Below are 21,385 nucleotides of genomic sequence, written 5' to 3'. Positions count from 1 at the left end.
AACAACACTGTTCTACATAAACGTAACCTCATACTTATTAATACTTATTATTCATCAGCTTATGGAAAAGTATTAGTCACATAAATGTCACACCTGCCAGGACACCAGCTCCATAAAAAACAAAGTAAATAAAGTTTATGGATGATGTTTTCCTCCAGAAGGTGCAGCTATGATCAATACAGAGTAAATGGCAGTGGCAGAATGTTGTTTATTTGTATCCAATTAAAGATAATGACATTTAAAATCGTGTGTTAAAACAGAGGCAATTTAAATACTAAGACAGTAACAATCATTTCCACAATCTATGATGGGCTTCAACAAGAGGGTGCACAAAAAAAAAAAAGGTAGAAAACAAGTTCATGTACAAAAAAACACAATAAAACAAGATCTTGCGGGAAAATGAGCTCTGTCAGACAATGCAATGTTGAATACATGAGTTCTGTAGATGCACATGAAGAGGACAGAGAAGGAAATCAATGAAACTGCTGTATATCACTTATGGGGTACTTATTGATAACTAAACCTAACTATCTAAGATAAGTAAATTTGTTCATCATATTCCTGTTTCATCCTTTGCTACAAACTCCGTAAACTGATGAGCGTGCAGGACACATTTCATCCAGCTTTGAATCTATTACATGTAAGATAAATATTCACTTGTTGGGTTCTTTGAATTGTGATCCAGTCCTGATATGAGGATTATCAAATGTAATTTTCCTTTAAACAACCTTCAGGGTCAAAATACCTAGAAGACCTGTGGATCCATGCAAATCTTTGTGAGTGCTTTCCTGGAATCAGCGGTACACCTTGGTCCAAAATACAAAGTCATTCAGAGCCAACAGCCAAAGTGTCCCTCACTGGTCTCACACTGAGGACAGGTTTCCAGCTGTTGAGATGGTGTGTCGCTCATTCTTGTAAAATCATCATATTGATCCATAAATCAAATCACGGAGGAAGTAAGGTCATAGTCAGGAAGATGAGGTTGGTGTCGCAGTCCAAAGAATAAAACCGCAGACAAACCCAGCTCCACCTGCTGCATGTTCGGCTGTTACAAGCACAAAAACAACACGTCAACATGGCACGTACACAGTGATGGACACTGAGGAGTCCAGGTGATTCGTCCTCACCTTCTTTGTTGGTCACTCGACAGTCAGGTCTGCGTACAAGTCAGGAGGAGGTAAAATGATCATCTCAGGAGGCTCAAAATCTGTTTCCTGCGTTGAACTATCCTCAGGCCTGTTGACAAAAACACATTTGAAAATAACTTTATGTACGTTCAATTCAATTTTATTTATACTGCACCAATAACAATCAAAATCCAGAGCCTGAAACACACAGAACAAACACTAAGATGAACAAGTAAGAAACGGGAAGAAGCTTTGAGCAGAAGCCAACTGCTCGAGGCTAGTCGGGTAGAAAGAAGGGAGGAGAGGAGGAGGAGGAGGAGGAGGAGGAGGAGGAGGAAATAATAAGCAAACAGATCAAGGTAGTAAGATAAATGTAGAGTTGATTACATGCAATATTGTTATATGAAAGCAGGGAGAGTGAGAGATGGGGGAGTAGAGCAGAGGTATATCATAGGTCCCCCAGCAGCCTAGGCCTATAGCAGCACACCATGCTGTCTTCAGTACTAGCAGGTCCAGCTAAAGTTCAGAAACTGCTGAGTCACTGTCCATCTGAGACACTTCTCCGCCACCGATTCCAGGCAAAAAGAAAGAAACCTGTCTGTCTACTGGTTGCGTAACATGTTTGGGGCATTTTTCACTGTGTGTGCACGTGATTCAGATTCTCTCTCCACTTACGTTTGAGCTGTCTCCTCTGCCACAAACACGCGACCTGCAGTGGAAACAGAAAGCAGGTAGGCATAAAGGTTTGGAAATCAATTTCGAGGTGATTTATAAATGTCATTCAGCCAACACTTACTCGTGTCTTGTTCATCGCTGCTGTGGAAAAAAAAAAAAAAAAGTGGAAGGAAAGGTAAACATTAAAATCCTTTGTGTGTCTACGGGCATGTACATATACATGTTAGTGCATCATGCCTACCTGGCAGTCGGCTCCACAGGTTTTGGTGAATGGAAGAAAGTTGTCAACTTCTGAAGTGCTTCGTATCTTGCTCTAACAGAAAGACAAGCACACATGTGCTGCTTATTCATGGTATGTCCGTGTGTCTGTAATAACTGATTAATAATGAAGAAGGTGAACTCACTGAGAGCCCTCTGCGTTGATGTCACTGTGACTGTGACTGTGGTTTATGCTAAGGTCTTTGTTTCCTATAAAGCAAGACAGATAAATCGATTAATAGTTTTGCAAGTTACCCACCATTTGACACGCCATCACACTTTATAGTAGGTTAACTCCCTGATTACAAAATAAAACTTCACACAGCAATGATTCAGCGTATAAAATAAGAGAGGGTCCTTAAATTTATTTATTGTGATGTTAATAGTTTTGAACACATTGTTAGGCTACTGGACAGAAAACCTTCTAGATCACAATGTAATTTAGCCCTCAGTTAAATTAGCTATGAGACCTGATGTGATCTGCAGCGTCAACACAACATTAGCTAGACTCTGGAAATAAATGAAAATGTCCGGCTGTTTGAAACGTGTAATGTTAGCTGTTTGGCAGGCTATAGTGTGAAATACACCGGCTGAACTGATAAAATATTATGTGTGTCAGTGTCTTAAATCTGCTCTGACTCCTCAGTTTTGTTAACGCGCCCGACTACATGTATTTTATTCTGTTGTTGCCGGTGTTCATCTGCTTTCTGCTAGAAGAGGAAATCACTGAATAGGACAAGCTCAGAGGAACATCTCGCTAATCAATGAGCCGTAATGTCAAGCTAATTTTACAGAATACAAGTTATTCCTCGACCAGCGAGGACCTTTTCACCTCTTTGACAAATCATTTTCTCTCCTCCTCTGAATCAGCATCTTTAAAAACCAGCCACATGGCTGAAACAGTTTAACTGAACTTATCTGACTCTAACGAAACATCAGGTCTTGTGGTATCTTTGTTTACTGAATCTGTACACCCCTATCAAGATAACACATGGACGAGATAAACATGACAAATACTCGTGTGGCTATAATGTGACACATGTTGTGAGATTAATGACAGAGATGCTGGTTGTAGGTGCTATATAAAGTTGTTTGAATATCTGCTTTTTATCACCTAAATGTTATAAATTAACAACAACATAAAAAGTAAAGTGTTAAATTGGACTGTTATAGTGCTTCCAATTAAGTTTTTGAAGAAAAGTTGGCTAGTGAGTATTTGAGATGGAATAAAGTTGAATAAATACGCCATCGTTGGATGTCTTACCCATATCTGGCATGGAGAGTGTCCTGCTGTGACCCCTGCAGAGGTAAAGACATTGACAAAACAAGGCATTGGTCTTAAGAGAGTAAACAATTGATGAATAATCAATCATTGTAGCTGTTGATGAAAAAAATCCAAACTGACCGTCAAGCTAACATTTACTTACGCTGAAGCCAGTGGATATGCAGTTTCAGTAGCAGGGGAGAGAGTGTCATCTTCATCACCGGTCCACTCCTCGCTGTCGTCTGTGACTGAGCATGTCAACGTTAGTGAGTAATTTAAACCTACTCTGTGATCATGAGTAACAGCAGGAAATACTTACAACTTTCTTGAGATTGTGGAAAGTGGTTGGAGGCCCTGAGAAAAGAAGTTGCATGTGTTAGCATTTCATTTTTTATCTGTAGTGTTGTCTGTATACATTTCCCACTGTGAACATGCACCTTTTATCTGGGCTGTCCACCTCTGTGTTGGGAACATTGTTGCTAGCCCCGCGGATAGTTTTCTTCCCCAGCTCCAGCATCTCCTTGATGTCCAGCTCAACATGATCCACTGAAACGTACCCGTCTGGAACACACTCACAACGATCACTAACCGCGTCAACAGTCACACAAATTACTTTTTAAACTCGTTTTCTGTTCCTGTTTCATCATGAAATAGAGCTGTTTATTCAACTTCCCACTTTAACCTTGACCATGAACACGTTTTATTTGAACTCACAGTTGTTGTCATTGTCCCTGGCCAGCCACTTCCCTTTGGGGCAGTTGGTTGTTCGGATGATGCTGATGACATCTCCGTACTTGACGGGCAGATCGTTCTTACGACCCTTGGTGGTCACGGTTACTTTTGCCTGGTACATGGCGTCTTCCTGTCCTGTGATCTAAACAAATATAAATACAAAAGAATAATAATAATAAAACACTATTTAAATAAAAGTACGTTTCAAAGGACAGCAAACAAATCAATCAATTTTAAAAGTATCTATCAAGATAAAAACAACAATAATAATAAATTAAAGACAAAAAGAAAACAAGAAACATATCGAAGCACCATAAATGACATAAAACATATGGAAATATGTTGCGTTATCCTTTACTCTCATGTTAGACACAGAAGAGGCTGTGTTCTTGTTCAAAGAGCTGAAGCTATTCCTCAACATGACGATGAAAAAAATCTTAACACCGTCTCTTAAACTAGCTCCAACAAGAGTTATATGATCTTGTCTCTTTGAATTACTCACAGGTTGAGCAGCAGTGCTTTGACCTAGATGAAAGCCTGACACTGATTTTTGACTCATGCAATAATCCAGCCATTTAAAGTAACCTAGACAAGATTCTTGCTCAGTTAGAGCAAATAGGACTGCACACCTTTTACTTGATCCTTATCAAAAAGGACACCTGGGTTTCTAGCTGCTTGTTCAACATATACTACCATGGGAACTAAGAGTTTGCTGACTTAGGAGGAGCAATTATACAAATTACTGGTTTGTTTTCAGTTAAATGTGTGAGATATCTAACACTTCATATCAGGCAGACAAGATAGATGCTGGTGCGGGTTGCTTTTTTTCTCTGGTTTTTAATAAAAGAGCCATACGTGTGTCATCTATGTACACAACAACAATAATGAATGTTGTGTTTGCCAGTTATGTGGAAGTGGAACCACATTGGCAAGCAACAACAGAGGGCTAAGGAGGGAGCCTTGGGGAACACCACAGGTCAGAAGGAACATCCCCCTACAACAACTGACATGGTCTTGTTTGAAGAAATTCAGTGGCTGCAAGATCGTGTTAAGATTGGTAAAAACTGATTTCAAATAATGGTAAATGTTAAATTAAGAAATCACAGATTGATGTTAATGAAACACAAAGCAGTAAAGTTATCTGGTATTTGCTCAACAGAGATACTAAGTACAGTATGTGAGTACTATTATGAAAGGAAGATGTTAAGAAGGTTTCTTGAATTTTGACGGCAGAGTCAAGATCTGGTACCCTCATCTTTCCAGACGTGATTGTCTGATAATTATAAGAAGAACCGGAAGGGTAGCAAACATAGATAGATATTAAAAGATCTAAAATAAGATCCAAGTCCATTGTCGGATATCCTTATTGGAACAGAATTTTAGATTTTGAAGATTTGTAGGTTAAACACAAGTAAAGACGCCTTTCTAGATGGAAGAAAAGCTCACAAGAGCGTATGGGTAAAGATACCTCAATGACTGGACAGGACAGGTTCTCTTTAGAGGACACCAACTTAGCTAGGTCTCAGTAATCACCAGAAAATGTAACTGGCTTAACATATCTGATATTCAACAAGTCAAACTTGACTATGCAGATGAGGAAAGAACAGATCCATCTGAGGCACCAAGATGAGAAGCAACTGTCTTTCCACTGATAAGACTATTAAAGACAAGCTTGAGTCTCTTATCAGTCGAAACAAGGATATACCTAACAGGTGGTTCGTTGTAGTGAAGACATATTGCTCACATGTACAAGGCTTGCTATAGTGTGATAAATATGACATTAAGCTCTTAATCCTAGAGGCTCTTTACACTTAATGACATTAACTGCTGTGAACCTAGTTTTTGAAGCACTAGCAGAGTATTTAACTGTCTGCTGCATTCAAAAACAATGGTGTGAGAGCCAGGAGAGAAAAGCAGCAAGATGACCAAACAGTGACCTAAAAGATACATTCTGTCCAGAGTCTTTGAGGATTGATCACTAGAAGGGACAACATATACTCTGCAGAGTTAATGTTGACTTCAATGTACTGAATAGGGCATTACTATAAATTCAGTAGGGAGTAAATATCTGTTCTTTCTGCTACCCCTGATACCACTGATCAGGCATAATATTATGACCACTGACAGGAGAAGTAAATAACGTTGACCATCTTGTGATAATACAATGTTCTACTGGGACACTTTTACACCTAGCATTCGTGTGGATGTTACTTAGACATGTAGCACACCAGGCACCCCCACCCCAATACCAATGACACTCCTTGATGGGAGCGGCCATCCCCAGCAGGATGCAGCCTGATACAGACAGACACACAAAAACGGTTTAGGAACAACTAAAAAAAGAAAAAAAGAAAAAAAACATGAAAAAAAGCACGAAGTGTTGACCTGACCTCCACATTCACTAGATCCCAAACTGATCAAGTATCTGTGGGATGATCCACAGAGGCCCTTCACCTCAACCCATAGGTCCCCACTAACAACATTCTGTTGCCAGACACTACAGGACACCCTCAGAAGGCCCATGTCCATTCTCTGATGAGTCACAACTGTTTTAGAGGCACAAGGGAGACCTACACAATATTAGGAAGGTGGTCATAATATTATGCCTGATCGCTGTATATAGATTAAAAAAATTGATTTTACAGTAAATGATACAAACAACCTCATGTTTTATCTAGTTTTAGTATAATGTAGAAATAAAGATTAGTCAAAAGGTCCTCTGTCAGAAATATTACCAACAATGAAACCAATGTTTCCCCAATTCCGTTAGAGTCTGCATATGTTGCTCAGCTCAACCTGGAGGAATGAATCCGGACTGGTTTGCACGCCAAGACGAACACCCTGCCCTCCCCACGCTATTCCCTCCAGTCCTCCCTTCTCTGTCAAAATAACATCTCACTCACTTTGAATTTCTTCTTCAGCTCATTCTCCTTCTTCTCTCGTTCTTTCTGCTCTTTCTTTTCCCGTTCTAGTTTCTCCTTCAGCTCCTTCTTCTCCTTTTCCAGGCGCTGCTTTTCTCTCTTTTTCAGTTGTTTCTCATCCGGCCCTTCTGCAGCAGCTTTCTTTTCGCTCCTGGGGAAGAGAGGATAACGTTTGAAGTGGACTGCAGGTTTAAACAGCAGAGGAGATCATGAAGGAAAGAAAAGCAAATCAAACTCTCATCTTTAATACTCTGGGGGGATAACCCTGAAAGGAGATAAACAGTGGGTCAAGAAATGAGGCCTTACTTGCCGAACCTGCCCGTCTTGATTTTCTCCTGATTCTGTAAATGACAGCAAAGAGATAAAGCTTGATTGATTTCACAGAAAATCATTAAAATTGTTCATTTAAAGTCAATTCTCACAGAGCTGCTTACTGTTTCCTGTGCTGCCTCAGCATATGGATCTGTGGTAAAATCAAAAACACAGTTATTATCATTTTAATTTCATTGTTAACATAAAATAGTCTCAGATTTTCTGTATTTCTATATTTTATCTATAGATATTTCAGGACAGGGTGTATGGGGTTACTGGATAGCTTTGTAGCTATATAAATAAAGACGAAGTGCCTTAAAATGATATATGAATGAGTTTTAGGGACTAACTCAAGAATTACACCAGTGTGGAGGTCGAGTACACAATGACATGATATGATTGTATACTCGACCTGATATGGTCAGACATATCAGTGGTTCTTTTCCTTACTTTTTGGCGATCCTTTGTGTTTCTTGCCCCCATCTGTCTTTCCCTTCTTCTTGCTGGCAGACGTAGGGATGTCCTCATGCGTGTTTTCTGTGCTCTCATGCCCACTGCTGCCAACTATTTGAAGCCTGTTCAAGACAAAGTTTTACACAAACAGCAATGAAAACCAACTCCTCATAGATGAACAGGCGTCTCAAAGCAGTTTGTATGTGCACGTCTTACGCCGGCACTGGGGTCGAGTCTTGAGAGACGGAGAAGGAGGGTTGTGCCGGCAGATTATCTTGGTATTCATCTCCAAATGCTGGCTCTGGAATCTCCATTTCTGGAAGAGTTATCCCGTTATTGTAATACTGTGTTGGGCTCTGTCCGTCTAGAACATCTGGAACTGTGAGCTCCTCATTGCCCCACTCTGACGACGGCAGCTCGGGAGAATGGACGGCGGAAGCAAACTCGTCAAACTCTTGGACATCCGTGGTGTCTGTCTCTGAGAACTCAGGAGGAGCAGGGATCTCTGCAGATGGGAGGAAAACAATATGAACCAGTGTTAGATGAAAGGTAAATAAAGTTCACAAGGCTGTGAGTGTAAGAGTGGTGGTCACACCATCATCTTCCAAAGGAGGAGGAGGAATGAATTCAGTCAGGTTGACAAAGGGAGGTCTGGGAGGCTTCTCTGGTGCAGGACCCACAGACTCCAGGTCTGGGAGGAGCTTTCTGGGGGGAGGAGGGGGTATCACCAGCAGCTCTGGGACGCCCTCAGACCCCTCCTCAGCAATGCCTTCCAGCAGGGGAGAGGCTTGTCCTGCAAAAAGTAACATTACATTAATCCTAACACATGAGAATTTTAATAAAAGTGATATTGCTGGTTGGTCAGATATTTAATGACTCCAAGTCTCACAGTAAAATGGAAGGCAAACTTAAACTCAGCAAGCTAACAACAGAACAACTTCAGCTGAAACACTTGCAGGAAGTTTTCAGGAGATGAGGCAAGAGTGAGGTGAGTGGAAGAATTTGATTTGTGAGGAAACCAAACCAGTCAAACACACTGTAAAAGTTGTTGTGATATAACTCTTCAGAGCAGAGATAATACAGTTAGAACTGATTAGAAATTAGGACAACTTAAAGAAAAACAAAAAACAATAATTCTTCCTTGTACTGTTTCTGTAACTCTTTTTAATTTTTATGTGCTTTTTTCTTTTTAAACAAGCTCTCAGTTCTTATTACTATTCAAAATACATTTCTTACTTATTTTAAAGATGTACACACAACAGATAATGTTCATGAAACTGTGAAAGAGAGGGCATAAAAGACACTGGTATCTGTTTAAACACCTGCTTGTTCAACACTCATTCTGTTCATCCTGCGTTGCTCAACAGTCATGTGTTTGTCACTGCAGGTGTTTCATAGCTGTCATACCTCTGCTGCTCTGCCCTGAATGCTGCTTAGTTGTTTCTGGCACAAAAGAAGAATGTCAGGACTGTTTTCCTCTGTGTACATCTTTAAAGCTGCTTCTTCAAACCAACACCTGAGGCACCTCTACAGTACATACCAGGCTGTCTATATACATAGCTGAAACCCTACACCAATAAGTGATGTTCTGCAGCTCTACAGTACCTGGAGTCCTGATGATGAGATACACTGTGCTTCATGTTAAGGTGAAGTAAAGAGTCACAAAGAGAGACAGAGAAGACCTCTGTTGTTATAGTGTAATTAGACTCACGGTGGTCGAGGCCGTTGACTTGTATTGGTTTCGATTGGAGGGCGTTTCCAGCTCGGTCTTCATAATCAATGGGTGGGAGCGCTGGGAGATCACGGGCGGGGCTCTGAGAACGGGAAAGCTCCTCAGGTGGAGGGGTGATGGAGTAGGATTGAGTGGCGTTTGTCCTGAAAGCAGATACGGCATGACAAGTTAGAGTCAGTAGCATGTTATAATCATCCTCTGTGTGTGTTCCCTATGTTTGTCTTGTTTACCTGGTGGTCTTCCTCCGAGCCTTCTCCAAAGCGTTGATAATCCTCTGGTCAGCTGGAGGTGTTCTTTTTCCAGGGCTCATGTCCTCCGCCCTCTCCAGGGCAGAGAGTGCTGAGATCGAACGCTCAGGTTTGGGAGACGGTGGAATCGATGGAGGGTCTGCAGGAGGCGTCTCTGCTCCAGCTGCTTTTACAGCCTCTATAACAGCTTGAGCTGCAATCTCAGGCTCGGGAGGATTCGGTGGAGGGGTCGGCGTGGCGCTCAGTGGTTTGGGGATAATTTCATTTTGGCTGGATGGTCTGGAAACTGGCAAGGCAGGATTTTCAATCTCAAGAGGGATTTTACTCTCTGGGGTAAGGATTTCAGGTGGCAGGATAACAGGAGTAATTGCAGCAGGTGGGATGGAGTCTGAAGTTTGTGGGACAGTGGAGGGTGGGGCAATTTCCACTGCAGCGCTGGAGTCAGGTAAGGTGAGGTTGATGGGTATAAGGGGTGCTGGTGCCTGGATTTCTGGCTCTAGTGGCGAGTTACTAAAGTCAGAAGGCACTGGAATGAGTGGAGCTGCTCCAGGGACATCTGAGCTTGGGGTGTCTAGGATTGGCTCTGGAGTGATCTCCAATGTATCTTTTTTTGAGGATTTCATAAAACCAAGGAAGCCCTTCTTCTTTGTTGTTGTGGATTTAGGTGGAGGATTGGCCGGCACCAGCTCTGCTGTGCTCTCCTTCTGTGCTCCAGGGAGAACCAATAAGTTCTTCTTGTCCTTACCATTCTCCTTTTTCTGCTTCTGATCCGGTGAATCTTCATCAAGCTTCTCTTTACTTACTTTTGATGTCTTATCTTTACTTGCTTTCACCTTCCCTTCGCTCTTGTCCTTTCCCTTAGTTTGGATGAGAGGCTTTTTGCTCTCCTTCATCTCCTCCTTGAAGATCACTCTAGGGGCGATTGGAGTCTTTCCATCCAAACTCTGGTTGATGGAGGTGAGGAGGGAGGGACGTGCTCCTGCAGGGAGGTAATGAGTGGGGCTCTGTGGAGGAGGGACAACTTTTGGTTTCTCTGGGAGAGCAGGTTTTACTTTGTGTTGTTTCAGGAGGAAGTCCTCATCCTGGAACTTGGCCCTTAGGGCCTTGAAATCCATTGTGTCCTCCTGATGAAAGTATCACACAGTGCAAAAGCCTCTGTTATAATGCTATTGTCAGGCTTATACAGGAACACCTAATATGTTTGAGATCACAGAAATTGTGTGACTAATCATGAAAGCTTGTGTAACACTTGTCTCTGTTTGACCAGATAAACAGCTTTCAGCACTAAAACAAGGTGTCTTGTTTGTTTAAATCAAATTTAAATATTAATTTCTTGCCTTTCTAACTGAACAGAGAATAGACACACTTGATTTATATTGTTCAGACTGATTCAAATTAGCTGTAATTTCTCAACAATCACGACAAAAATTACCTTTTCCAAATACCAAATATCGAAGTTGAGACACAAGACAGATTAAATCTGCTAACACTGCATTATATATCTTAATAACATAAAAACGCAAACATCCTAAAACTGTGATTCAGGTTTAGGCATTAGAGGACAACATACCTGATCCATTGGGTCCATTCTTTTAATATCACCGAAACGTCCAAGAAAAGCCTCGTTAATCGAGTAAACAAACTCTCGTCTTCAGCCTCTCATTCTGTGTCCAGTGAAAGGTCACCATTCATTAAAAAAAAAAACTTTAAACACAAACAATCAACTGCTCCAAGTCGCTGCGTGTTTCTCCTCTGATCGAGAGAAGTGTGCGTCCCATGCGCACAGGAGATGGTTTCAGTGGAGGAATGACGTTCAGTAGGAATACTCACACTCATCTTTAAAAAACAGTCCGTCTCGTCAAACGAGTCCTGTAGAGGATTTAACGCAACAGCTCTTGGATGTTTTTTTTTTTTGTTTTTTTCCTGTCCTACAGGAATGTCACCGGGCTGGCAGGCACCAAGTGTGCGCGCATAAATGAGTCACTGTCAAGAAACAATGTGGTAATTGTAATTGTAGTTTCTCAAAACTCCTCACTCCACGGTGAAAGTTTATCTGAGAAGGAATCTCTGAAAATATGTGTATTTCATGTGTTTAAAGAGACGTTGTTTGTTGATAATGTGTGGGTAATTGAGTGGGGCTTAAACCGAATCTTTAAAGTAAACAGAGGAAATGGGAAGAGGTCGGTCTACATTCCAGGTTTGTTCCAAAGAATACAGAAGTATTTACGTAGGCTTTATAAAATGACACAAATGCACCGCAAGCTATAGACATGGCATTAATTAAACCATTTTGAAATGTGTTCCGATTTACTCAGAGTGGCGGCAGGCGTGTCGAGGGATCAGAGAGAGGCCTCCTGTACGGATGTGGTTGCTCTTATATATAAACTATATCCTGACCTGTGGAGAGGGAGATTAGCAGAGGTATTCCTTCCTTTTCTTTTCTTATGGACTTCATTTTTTCTATTCCTGTCAGTAAATCTGAGATGAACTTTCAGTTGTGGTGCTCAGTCTTTAAAAATCCTGCACTGATATGAGCTAGTTTATTGGTAGACAGGAAGTGAGGGAATAGATGGAGATATTAAAGAAGGAGTGGGTGAAAGGTGTGGAAGGGATGGGAAGAGAAAAGATGGCATGCTTAGATGGATGATGGTCATCAGACTGGAGTGAGACTGAGAGAGGGGGGCGTGTCTCAGAAAGCTTTGGCTCCGTTGCCCTGGTTCCTGTAATGATTTGATGGAAGAGGAAGCAAAAAAAAAAAAAAAAGAGATGGGTGGGGAGGGAGGAGGGTTGAGAGCTGAGACAAACAGAGGGAGAGAGGATTAAGACACACCTTTACAGGTGAGGTAAGCACAGGGAATAGAATTAGGGCGTGGTTTTGCTCCGGAACCTAAGTTATAATAACTTTTTTTTTTTTTTTTTAAATGGCAAGGCTCCAGCCTGTCTCTCCCAGCACAGTGTGCAGCTCATCGAGGGCAATTCAGACACCACAGCTGACAGCTTTCACAGAAGAAATAGTCCCAAAGCAAACGGCTGACAGTGAAGTTTATGGATTATTCAGTAACAGGGGCTGTGTCTTTGAAAAAACACAAGCTGTCAAATGGAATTTCTCAGTGCTTTAAGCAATAACAGCAAAAATCTATTCACCTCCATTATAGTGTCTATGGGCGGGGGTAATGTTACAGATGTTGAATATCTCAAATACTTGACACATTAAAGTGAAACTAACTGCATGGACAGATACTGACATGGTGCAGTGTGTTAAACTTGTTCTAATGTGTTTCCATGGAAAAGGTGACGCAGAGTAAGAAAGCAGGAGTGGTCACTCACTAATAAAGCTTATGACAGTTTGCATTAAAGGGAGCCTGTGTAGCAGCATGACACGGGTCACTGAATCAGTGTTAAACTACAACTAAATGCAGAGGAACTTGCTTTATACTAACTAAAGACACACCGGTGGTCACCTCTGCCGGACACACACCATTCCAGCTCACTCTCTACTGGATGCACACAAAGACAGAGGCATACGCAGGCATAGTAGTCATTTGGGATGTGTTTATTTGTAACAGTAATACATGGTGGAATACGTAAATTAAGAGAGAACCAAAAAATCATCTAAAAACCCACTGTAGAATGTCATATTCATAAAGATAAAAATAATGTGTCAATTTACATTAAGAAACTGTTAGCTGAGGTAAAGTTAAAATAGGTCTAGAAATGTTATGTACTCAAACAGCAACGTTTCCCTTTTTATTCAGCTTCTTTGCTCATCGCCCAGTTGTCAGAGTTTTTCCGTCATAATCAACATCGTAGTCCAAAAGAGATCTCGAGTGACATGAGGACTCTGGCCATAAAATAGGGAGTCATTGGCATCACAGTTGATGTAGTTGTAGCAGAGGAGGCTGCGGCCCACACCGGGACAGCAGCAGTTTGGCACCGGACCAACAGACAGACAGATGGGCAGCGCATAACGGTTATCTTAAAGACTAGTCTGCTGGAATGGGATGGAGGAGAGCAGCAGTCTGGGCTTCAATGATTGAGACCGTGCCTGCTGCCTGCGACGTAAAAATAAAGTGTTGTGATAGAAAAACGCAGGGCTGTGGTAAATAGGATTTGGACAACATAAATTGTAGAAGCTGATTTGTTCTGGACGTAAAACAAATGCGTGGTGATGGGACTCGAGAGGACAAAGAGAGGCGTGGTGCAACGTTTAGAGCTGGAAACAGGGTTAGTAAGTGAGGCCAAGACAAAGACCCACAACATCCATGCACAACGACAAACTATCAGAGGGAGGAAGTGGCAAACGAAACATGAAAAATACAGGAAAAAGAAAACATATGTTGGTATTGCTTGGGTTAACGTCAAGAGTTTGCATAACTGAAGCCTTCCTATTTTATGGCGCAGAAATCCAGTGGACAAAATGGTTGTTGTTGTTGTCATTATTTACAAAATGAGTTTGGCAAACCAACGATCAGATGCCTTAAAGCCATGTTGACTCTATAACTCGTATAGAGCTGACCCCAGCGGCTTGATTGACTTATAAAATAAAAATTCCATTTTTCAATTTCTTCAGTTTTTTTTTTTCTTTTTTTCAAATCAGTATTGTACAAAAGCTATAGAGAATGAACAGTTCGATCACAGAATCTGTTTAACTTGCAACACTTCCCTCTCAGGGTCCGTTCCTCAGCGTGTCTGGTCCTCCGGCCTCTGTCAGCGAGGAAAGACGGTTTGGCAAATTACTGTGTGTATGCATGTTAGAGAGGGTGGGACATAACTGTGTGTGTGTGTTTGTGTGTTTGTGTGTGTGTGCTGATTGTTATGTGCAAAGTATGTGTAGTTGGTACGTGAGTAGCTCCCAGAGAGTCTATTTCTGCATAGTGATCCAGCAGACACTCACAAGACTGGGGAGAAAACACCCAAACAAATCAACCAATCAGAAGCCATGATCCTGGTAACGGTCCGTCCCTGATAGGCCCGTTAAGAGTCTAGCTCCTCCCGTGGGATCTCCTCACTAGAGATGCAGATTCTGTCCGTTAAAACGAAAGGTGATCGTTCTTATCCCGATGAGCGTGCGTGTGTGTAGGTGTGTCGGGAGGCGAGGGAGGCACTGCTTGACTCAGTCCCTTCTTGGCAGCACAGTCTCTGGCCAGACACGGGAGGCAGAGCAAAGTGTGAGAGCAAAGGAGGAGGCAGGGAAGGAGGGAGAGAGGGGAGGAACAGGTTATGTCTGTAAGGCTGGGTGTGAGTCGCCACAGGGAGGAGAGAGGAGAGGAGAAGACAGCGCAGTGGAGGGAGAACTGGATCCGTCTCAGTGATTGATATCCCTCCTGCCTGGAGAGAATGACTGAGAGGGCTCTCTCCTCTCAGGAGGAGGAAAGACTGCAGAGAGGAGAAGGAGGAGGAGGAGGAGGAGGACAGTGGGAGTGTGGATGCTCCTCCTGGGAGGTTGTTAGCAGGAGGAGAAGAAGAAGAAGAAGAAGGGCTTGGCCAGGCAGGGGTGTGCCAGACACACACACACACACAGACACACACACACTCATTCACACACACACACACAGAGGTTGGGGGTTCTCCTCCTGTTCTCTCAGTGCTGGTCAGGTCCATCTTTCTGTGTCTCTTTATTTCTTCCCTTTGTTGATCTGGGCGTAGAGAGGGTCCTTCCCCTTCTGTCAATGAGAGAGAAAAGCATCAGGATACGTTTCTTAGAGGCTGTTCCTGTAGCTGACCTCAGCACTTCATCTGGATGTTACGCAATGAAAAGGGAGGACCTGGATTTATGATTCATTCTTTCAACTGAACAACAGGAGTCACCGACCTGCAAGTCTCGACAAGTAAGATCCAGATCTGCAGAGGGTTACCAGGTCCAGTACCTCATATCACCACTAGGTGGCTGTAGCACACTGCTTTGATGGATCACTCCTCTCTCAGCCCAGTCAGAGCCTTCACTGGAAAATTCACCCCTCACTCTTAAAACTTTTTTGTGTGTGTGCGTGTGTGAAAGAGGGAGTTATTGTTTCTGAGCGTGTCACTGTGCACGCACACGCATATTCTCTGCCACCCCAGGCTCCCTGCAGGACCAGTATGAATCAGAGGTATAAACTAGTGCCTTGAATGACCAGTTATGACTCATCATGTCTGTATTTCTCTCCAACTGAGCCGCAAGACAACAGCGGATGATGGAACACCCTGCAGTCAGAGCACCAAGCCGGCTCCACTCGCTCACGATGGGGCCGTTATTATCGTACACATAATTACAGCCAGCCACTCAATCTGCCGTGCAGACAACTTGATTGGAGGCTGGCCTATTATATTCTGGAAGGGTTGTCCCACTCAGTGAAGAGAAGTGTGTTTAAAGTTTGGGGTCTACCCGTAGTGCTCCTATAAGGTTAGAACGCATGATGTTCAAGTGATCTGATGAAACCTGACCAGAGGAGGTGAGCAGGCTACAGAACACAGAGAAAGGGCAACAGTCAAGATAAATGATAAATGATGTTGAGGTCTTGAGGTCTTGAGGTCTTAAGATCCTCATCAGATGAAGCAGTTTTTGCTGCCACTGCATGCCCTTCATTCACACCATATAACATAAAAGTGAAACAAGACTACACAAACTAAGGTGTAAACACGACCACTTGAGAATGTTAACTCCTTACATTGGTCTGTTGTGATAATTGGTTTCTTATTTCTGACGTTTTATAGACACATGATGTACATCATAGGTCAGAAATGATGGCTAACTGCAGCCTTGTTAGTGCCAATGTCCACAGTTGGATCACTGGAGAAAAAACAATGACTCACTCAAAAATCCTGCTAAAAGCCGACTTGTCGCATGATCTACAATAGTTCTTATTGAAACCCAAAGCTAGGCCTGAGGTTGGGAGGGGTGCTTTAGCCGAGGCTCTGAGCTCTGGCATACAGAGCTGTAACTGTAGGGCCGACTGAGGCCAGACAGTCAGCAGAAAGTAGCTGCCAGCAGCCCTGAGAGAGGTGACAAAGAGGCTGAGACAAGCGGTGACAGCAAGCACACACTGCTCAGCCAATGCACCAGAGCCACAGCCCGGTAGTGTCACCCTGCATCATCTAACCAGCGCTGCCGACCGGGGCCCCTTCAGCTCTATCAGGCCTGGCTGAGATGGAGGAGAGGGCCTCCGCAGAGGTATGAGTGATGAGCTGGCGCAAGACCAGCCTGAGGGCCAAAGTATGTGGCCTGGCTGGTACATGTGTGGACACTTGTGTGCCTGCGTGTCAGTGGTAGGCCTTGGGCAGGAGGAGCAATGTGAGATTGCTCAGTGAACTGTGGAAGCGGGCCATTTCACGGCTGAGGTTCGGGAGCATTCACTGGACATGATGAGATCACCCCAGAAAAAACACTTACACTCCCACTAGCCTGAACACATGTCTGTCGGAGCCACACAGTAGGAGGGGGAGGACAGGCGGCCATGGCCAGCAGCAAACACACCAACGCACACATATTCTTGGCTCCAACATGAGCACAGGTGGTGACAGTATCGATCGCAGGTGTGCTTGTCTGGGGAATAACTGGGCCTATTGCACAGGTGTGCGTGTTTGGGAAGATGTCTAAAGTCGATGTGATTGAGCAAGTAAACACCATATGGGAGCAGCGTCATTGGACCGGGACCAAAGCCGTCCACCTACAACAGAGGAAAGACTCAGAGCTTCTGGCAATATCAGTTAGTTTGCAGCCAGATTCACCATTCAGTACTCTGAGTTCTCCCACTTAAGGCCTGCATCCACCTGCTGCCCTGCAGCTTTCAGACCGTCTGAATATGAGGACACGGGCCAACAGGGGAGGATGGCTGTCCAACCACCCCTCCTCCTCCTCCTCCTCCTCCTCCTCCTCCTGTAGTTGGGAAGGACTTGAAGGCTTCTTGGGTTTTAATTAATGCCAATTATATCGGGGCAGTCATTAATCTTGGCACCCCAGTATTAGCTGATGAAAACAAAACCATTACCTTTTTTTCCCTGTGTGAGTGCCAGCAGCTATCATTAAGGAGCCACAGCCGGGAATTATGTGGGTGAGGACACCGGGAAGGGAGGCAGGGATCAAAATGGCTCTCTACTTTGGAGAGCGTGTTCATGTGTGTGTGTGTTTGTGGGAAAATCCATGATGCCGTGTCACTAAGAGAATTTTCATCCCAGGAAAGTTGTGAATTTAACTGTACTCTAACACACTCATCATCAGTTGCTGCTTGTCTTTGTCGGTTTGATCACTTCACAATAATGCACAAGTTCCGCTGCATTCATAATGCATAAAATGTCAGCATACATCATGTATATATTAGGCTAAACATCCAAGATCAGCATATTGCATGCAAATCACAGAAGACATCCTGCTCACTGAAGTGCACAGCTTCTGATTGGCTGTCACGCACTATTGACTCTCCTACTGAGATGTGTGCTATTTAGGGGACTGGGTGTGATGTAGGTGCACATCACAAGACAGGACACAATGAGAGCACTATGGTGAAAGTGATATTGCATGATGAACTCGTGGTCATGTCACACATGCAATACCCTCTTATAATCAGCAGATACTTACAAAACTGCAGCCGGTGCTGACAAGAATCAGCACACACACACACAAAAACAGAAGCAAATCATCACACGTGTACAATCATTCAACCACACATCATGCGACGAGGAGACGGTAAAACAGTGAAGATGAGATCAAAAATGAGAAAAGAAAAGATGCGGCACACAGAGTTCAGCCAGACTGATGTAAGTGTCAGGAATAACGGTCAACCAGAAGGATAGATAGATGCAGAGAGGTGAAGGAAGAGGAGCTGGAGGGGAGGGAGAGGTATTGATACCTACCCTGCCCTGCTGCTATCTAGCTCCCAGCCTCTGGACTGGCCTGGTCTGGGCTGGGCTCTGCTGTCTCACTGGGGCAGGGCGACCCAGAACCACACGCCTAAAGGGGGGAAGAAGGGGACGAAAGGGGAGAAAAAAGGTGGAGAAGAAGGTCCAAGGAGAAGTATAAGAAAAGAAAAGGAAAAATAAGGGGAAAATTATAAAAGCAGAAGGGAAAGGAGAGAAAAATAAATTTGGAGAAAGGATCGCAGGACACGAGAAAACAGAGCAAACAGGAAGTAAAGACTAAAAGTGTCAGCACTCTGAAGGAGAAACACAGACACTTAGAGTGAGACGCCACAACCCACACAGCATGTCTCTCTTAGAAGAAACCTCTGCAAACGCACACAAACTCACACTCATGCACGCTCTCATTTACAGTGTCCTATTATGAAAGCCTCCACGGAGTTGGTTCTATTGATCCGCCGTTTTTTTTTTTTTTCCCTAAAACACTTCCGCTTTTTACACCTCAGCCCACAGAGAGTGGGAGGCTGTTTTTCTGCCTTCGCTCCATCTTTCCTGTCCTTTTCTTTGTAACCTTTTCGCAGCACTCACTCAGTGCCGCCACCAATGCACGCTTCTTTTGGTTGTGTAAAGCTTCTGTGTGTTTTTCAGGCTTGGTGACATTTTCAGCAGTGTGAAAGTCCTCCTTTTTTTCAATAATAGCTGGGTTGGAGGCATAAAACTAATGTTTCACGCCTCGGGAGTGTGGAGCAAGGGAGAGGAGAGACACAAGCCTGAAAGACACGCGAAAAGAGAGAGAGGGAAACAGGAAGAGGAATGGCAGGCAAAGTACGAGAAAAGTCTTGTTTTTCTGAAGGTCACGGATTCTACAAGGACTTTGGTCAAAGGCAAATGGAGCTGGTTCACCCTCCCTAAAAAATCTTTTTAGAATTTCTCTCTCAGATTAGATGCTGCCGGTAAAATAAATATTAATTGCCCCTGGAAGAAGAATTGCGGCACTATGCCTCCGCTATCTCATCATAGATGAGTCTGTCCATATAGAAGTAGTGATGTATGGACGCTACCTGGCTGGTATTAATAACAGCTTAATGATGTCTCTGACAATTCCTGCAGCTAATTTAACGCTGCGTCGACCACGCACACACACACACACACACACACACTGAACTACATACTTATGCCTCATAACCCACACCCGATGTGCACATTTTCATATACACCGATACACAAACACAAACTCACACACACAAGGACACAACAGCATCGGCCCCCTAATCAGCCAGAGTGATTACCTGCCCCGCCAACACTCCTACAAAGGCTATTTATCAGCAGATCTCTACACGCCACACAGGTACAGCAGCATAAGTAGAGAGTCTTAGAGTCTTATTAAAGGCACACACACTTGGCTTGCTCCAAAATCCTCTTCTAACAACCTCACACACACATACACACACTTACAGCGTCTTCCTCTCCACTGCGACTAGGACTGCCCTCCGCTTCCCCGAACGAGTCGTCTGTGGGGGGGTCTGTGGCGTCGGTGGGGGGGTCACTGACATGAGAGGCTGAGGACTTTGAGGGAGAGCTCTGCCTGGGAGCTGGTGTGGGTGCTGCAGGGGGGGAGACAGATAAATTACATGCAGCTAGCAACACACCGCAGGATGGTGCGAGATAAAGCATGTCACGCGGTATGGACGGGTGTGATGGAGGGCTCACGGGAGTTGGTGGATGGTGTTGTGGAGGTGACCGGTGTCAGATTCATTTGAGAAATGTCAAAGTCATCACAGTCGTCCGTGTCCTGGGCAGTGCCCACACGGCTGAAGTAAGAGCTGAATGCATCTGAGGTCCCTTGTAAGCTGGGCTGATCAGCCTTCTTTGACGGCATGGCCGGAGGTTTCGCCAGCTGGAAATCCTGAAGGAAGGGAAAAACGTTGGTGAGGAAAGTCAACGTGAAAACTGGGCACATTCAAAAAGAATTCATTATTCCTTATGGTACATCCTAAAATTCAGTGAAGATCCCTTGATTAGTGTTGCTAAAACAGTCACTTACAGTCGCCTACCTCCAGATTTCTGTTAGAACATTGTTCAGTTGTTTTTCTAGTGAAGTGTTTCTCACATCTTCCTTTGCATATTTTATCAAGTTAACTTTGGACCCTGCAGAATTACAATTTGCACCACTTCACTTCCTGCCCTTTGAGATAAGGGGGGAAAAAGAGTAATAACCGAAAGATAACATTACCCACTGTAATGATAGCAGCCTTTTAGTACGACTGGTATCATCATCATTATTATGATTATCATTATTAATAATGTAAAATAAAATCAGGGATTTATAACAGTCTGATCTTCACAACACGTGAAGGGACATATTAATGGAAGTGTATGAGGAGCTCAGAAAAAGAGCTGCCGTTGATCATCAGGATGGAAAAGGTTACAAACCATCTCTAAAGAGTTTGGAACCCACAAATCCACAGTGAGACAGACTGTGAACAAATGGAGGAGATGTAAGACGACTGTTACCCTCCAGTGGTTGACTAACAAAGATCACACTAAAAGCAAGAGACAGGTGAGGTGACAAAGGCAGGTTCATGACAGAGTGGCATGGACAAAGCCACCTCTGTCCAAAAAGAACATTCTGCCTATGTGCAGTCTGCTGAACATCATGTGGACAAGCCAAAAGATTATTCTGAACATGTTTTGTGGACGGATGAGCATCAGAACCGGTTCCCCCCCATGAAACATGGAGGTAGTAATTACGTTGTTTGGGATTCTTTTGCTGCATCTGGGCCAGGACGTAAATTATTAATGGATCAATGAATTCAAGTGAATTCTAAAAA

General features: G+C 43.5%; 2 protein-coding genes across 3 annotated transcripts in view; both read right to left on the bottom strand.

Moving 5' to 3' along the window:
• Window positions 1-912: 912 nt before the first annotated feature.
• On the bottom strand, window positions 913-11,508 carry LOC311490850 (uncharacterized protein). 2 transcript variants are annotated; one of them, XM_084548576.1, is made up of 20 exons: window positions 11,293-11,508; window positions 9,705-10,846; window positions 9,454-9,617; window positions 8,338-8,535; window positions 7,959-8,247; window positions 7,740-7,864; window positions 7,412-7,440; window positions 7,284-7,318; window positions 6,960-7,128; window positions 4,039-4,198; window positions 3,762-3,885; window positions 3,644-3,678; window positions 3,488-3,572; window positions 3,325-3,359; window positions 2,207-2,270; window positions 2,044-2,115; window positions 1,924-1,943; window positions 1,803-1,836; window positions 1,128-1,236; window positions 913-1,045 (listed from the first exon to the last, which is right to left on the bottom strand). In XM_084548576.1, the coding sequence occupies exons 1-19, from the start codon at window positions 11,308-11,310 to the stop codon at window positions 1,140-1,142; spliced, it is 2,895 nt and encodes a 964-aa protein (XP_084404702.1). In that variant the 5' UTR covers window positions 11,311-11,508; the 3' UTR covers window positions 913-1,045; window positions 1,128-1,139. The 2 variants fall into 2 exon arrangements, with proteins under 2 accessions (XP_084404702.1, XP_084404703.1); XM_084548577.1 differs by having other exon boundaries at window positions 3,488-3,566.
• Window positions 11,509-15,337: 3,829 nt separating this feature from the next.
• Window positions 15,338-21,385, bottom strand: part of dab1a (DAB adaptor protein 1a) — a gene marked incomplete at both ends in the record, with an annotated part of 43,766 nt that continues 37,718 nt past the window's right edge. The window contains 4 exons of the mRNA XM_084548811.1: window positions 15,338-15,382; window positions 18,580-18,648; window positions 20,010-20,158; window positions 20,265-20,460. Of these exons, the coding sequence (XP_084404937.1) occupies window positions 15,338-15,382; window positions 18,580-18,648; window positions 20,010-20,158; window positions 20,265-20,460 (459 nt within the window). The remainder of the gene's footprint in view (window positions 15,383-18,579; window positions 18,649-20,009; window positions 20,159-20,264; window positions 20,461-21,385) is intronic.

This window comes from Chelon labrosus (genome assembly GCF_963514085.1).
Source record: "Chelon labrosus genome assembly, chromosome: 7".
In the NCBI taxonomy this organism is placed as follows: Eukaryota; Metazoa; Chordata; class Actinopteri; order Mugiliformes; family Mugilidae; genus Chelon; species Chelon labrosus.
This window is presented reverse-complemented; position numbering and strand designations above follow the sequence as displayed.

Excerpts from the sequence above, each read along its gene's own strand:
- LOC311490850 (XM_084548576.1), bottom strand. Across the intron at positions 9,618-9,704 it reads GCTCGGAGGAAGACCACCAG|GACAAACGCCACTCAATCCT; the intron begins GTAAACAAGACA and ends ATCTGCTTTCAG. Across the intron at positions 8,536-9,453 it reads AGTCAACGGCCTCGACCACC|GACAAGCCTCTCCCCTGCTG; the intron begins GTGAGTCTAATT and ends TACTTTTTGCAG.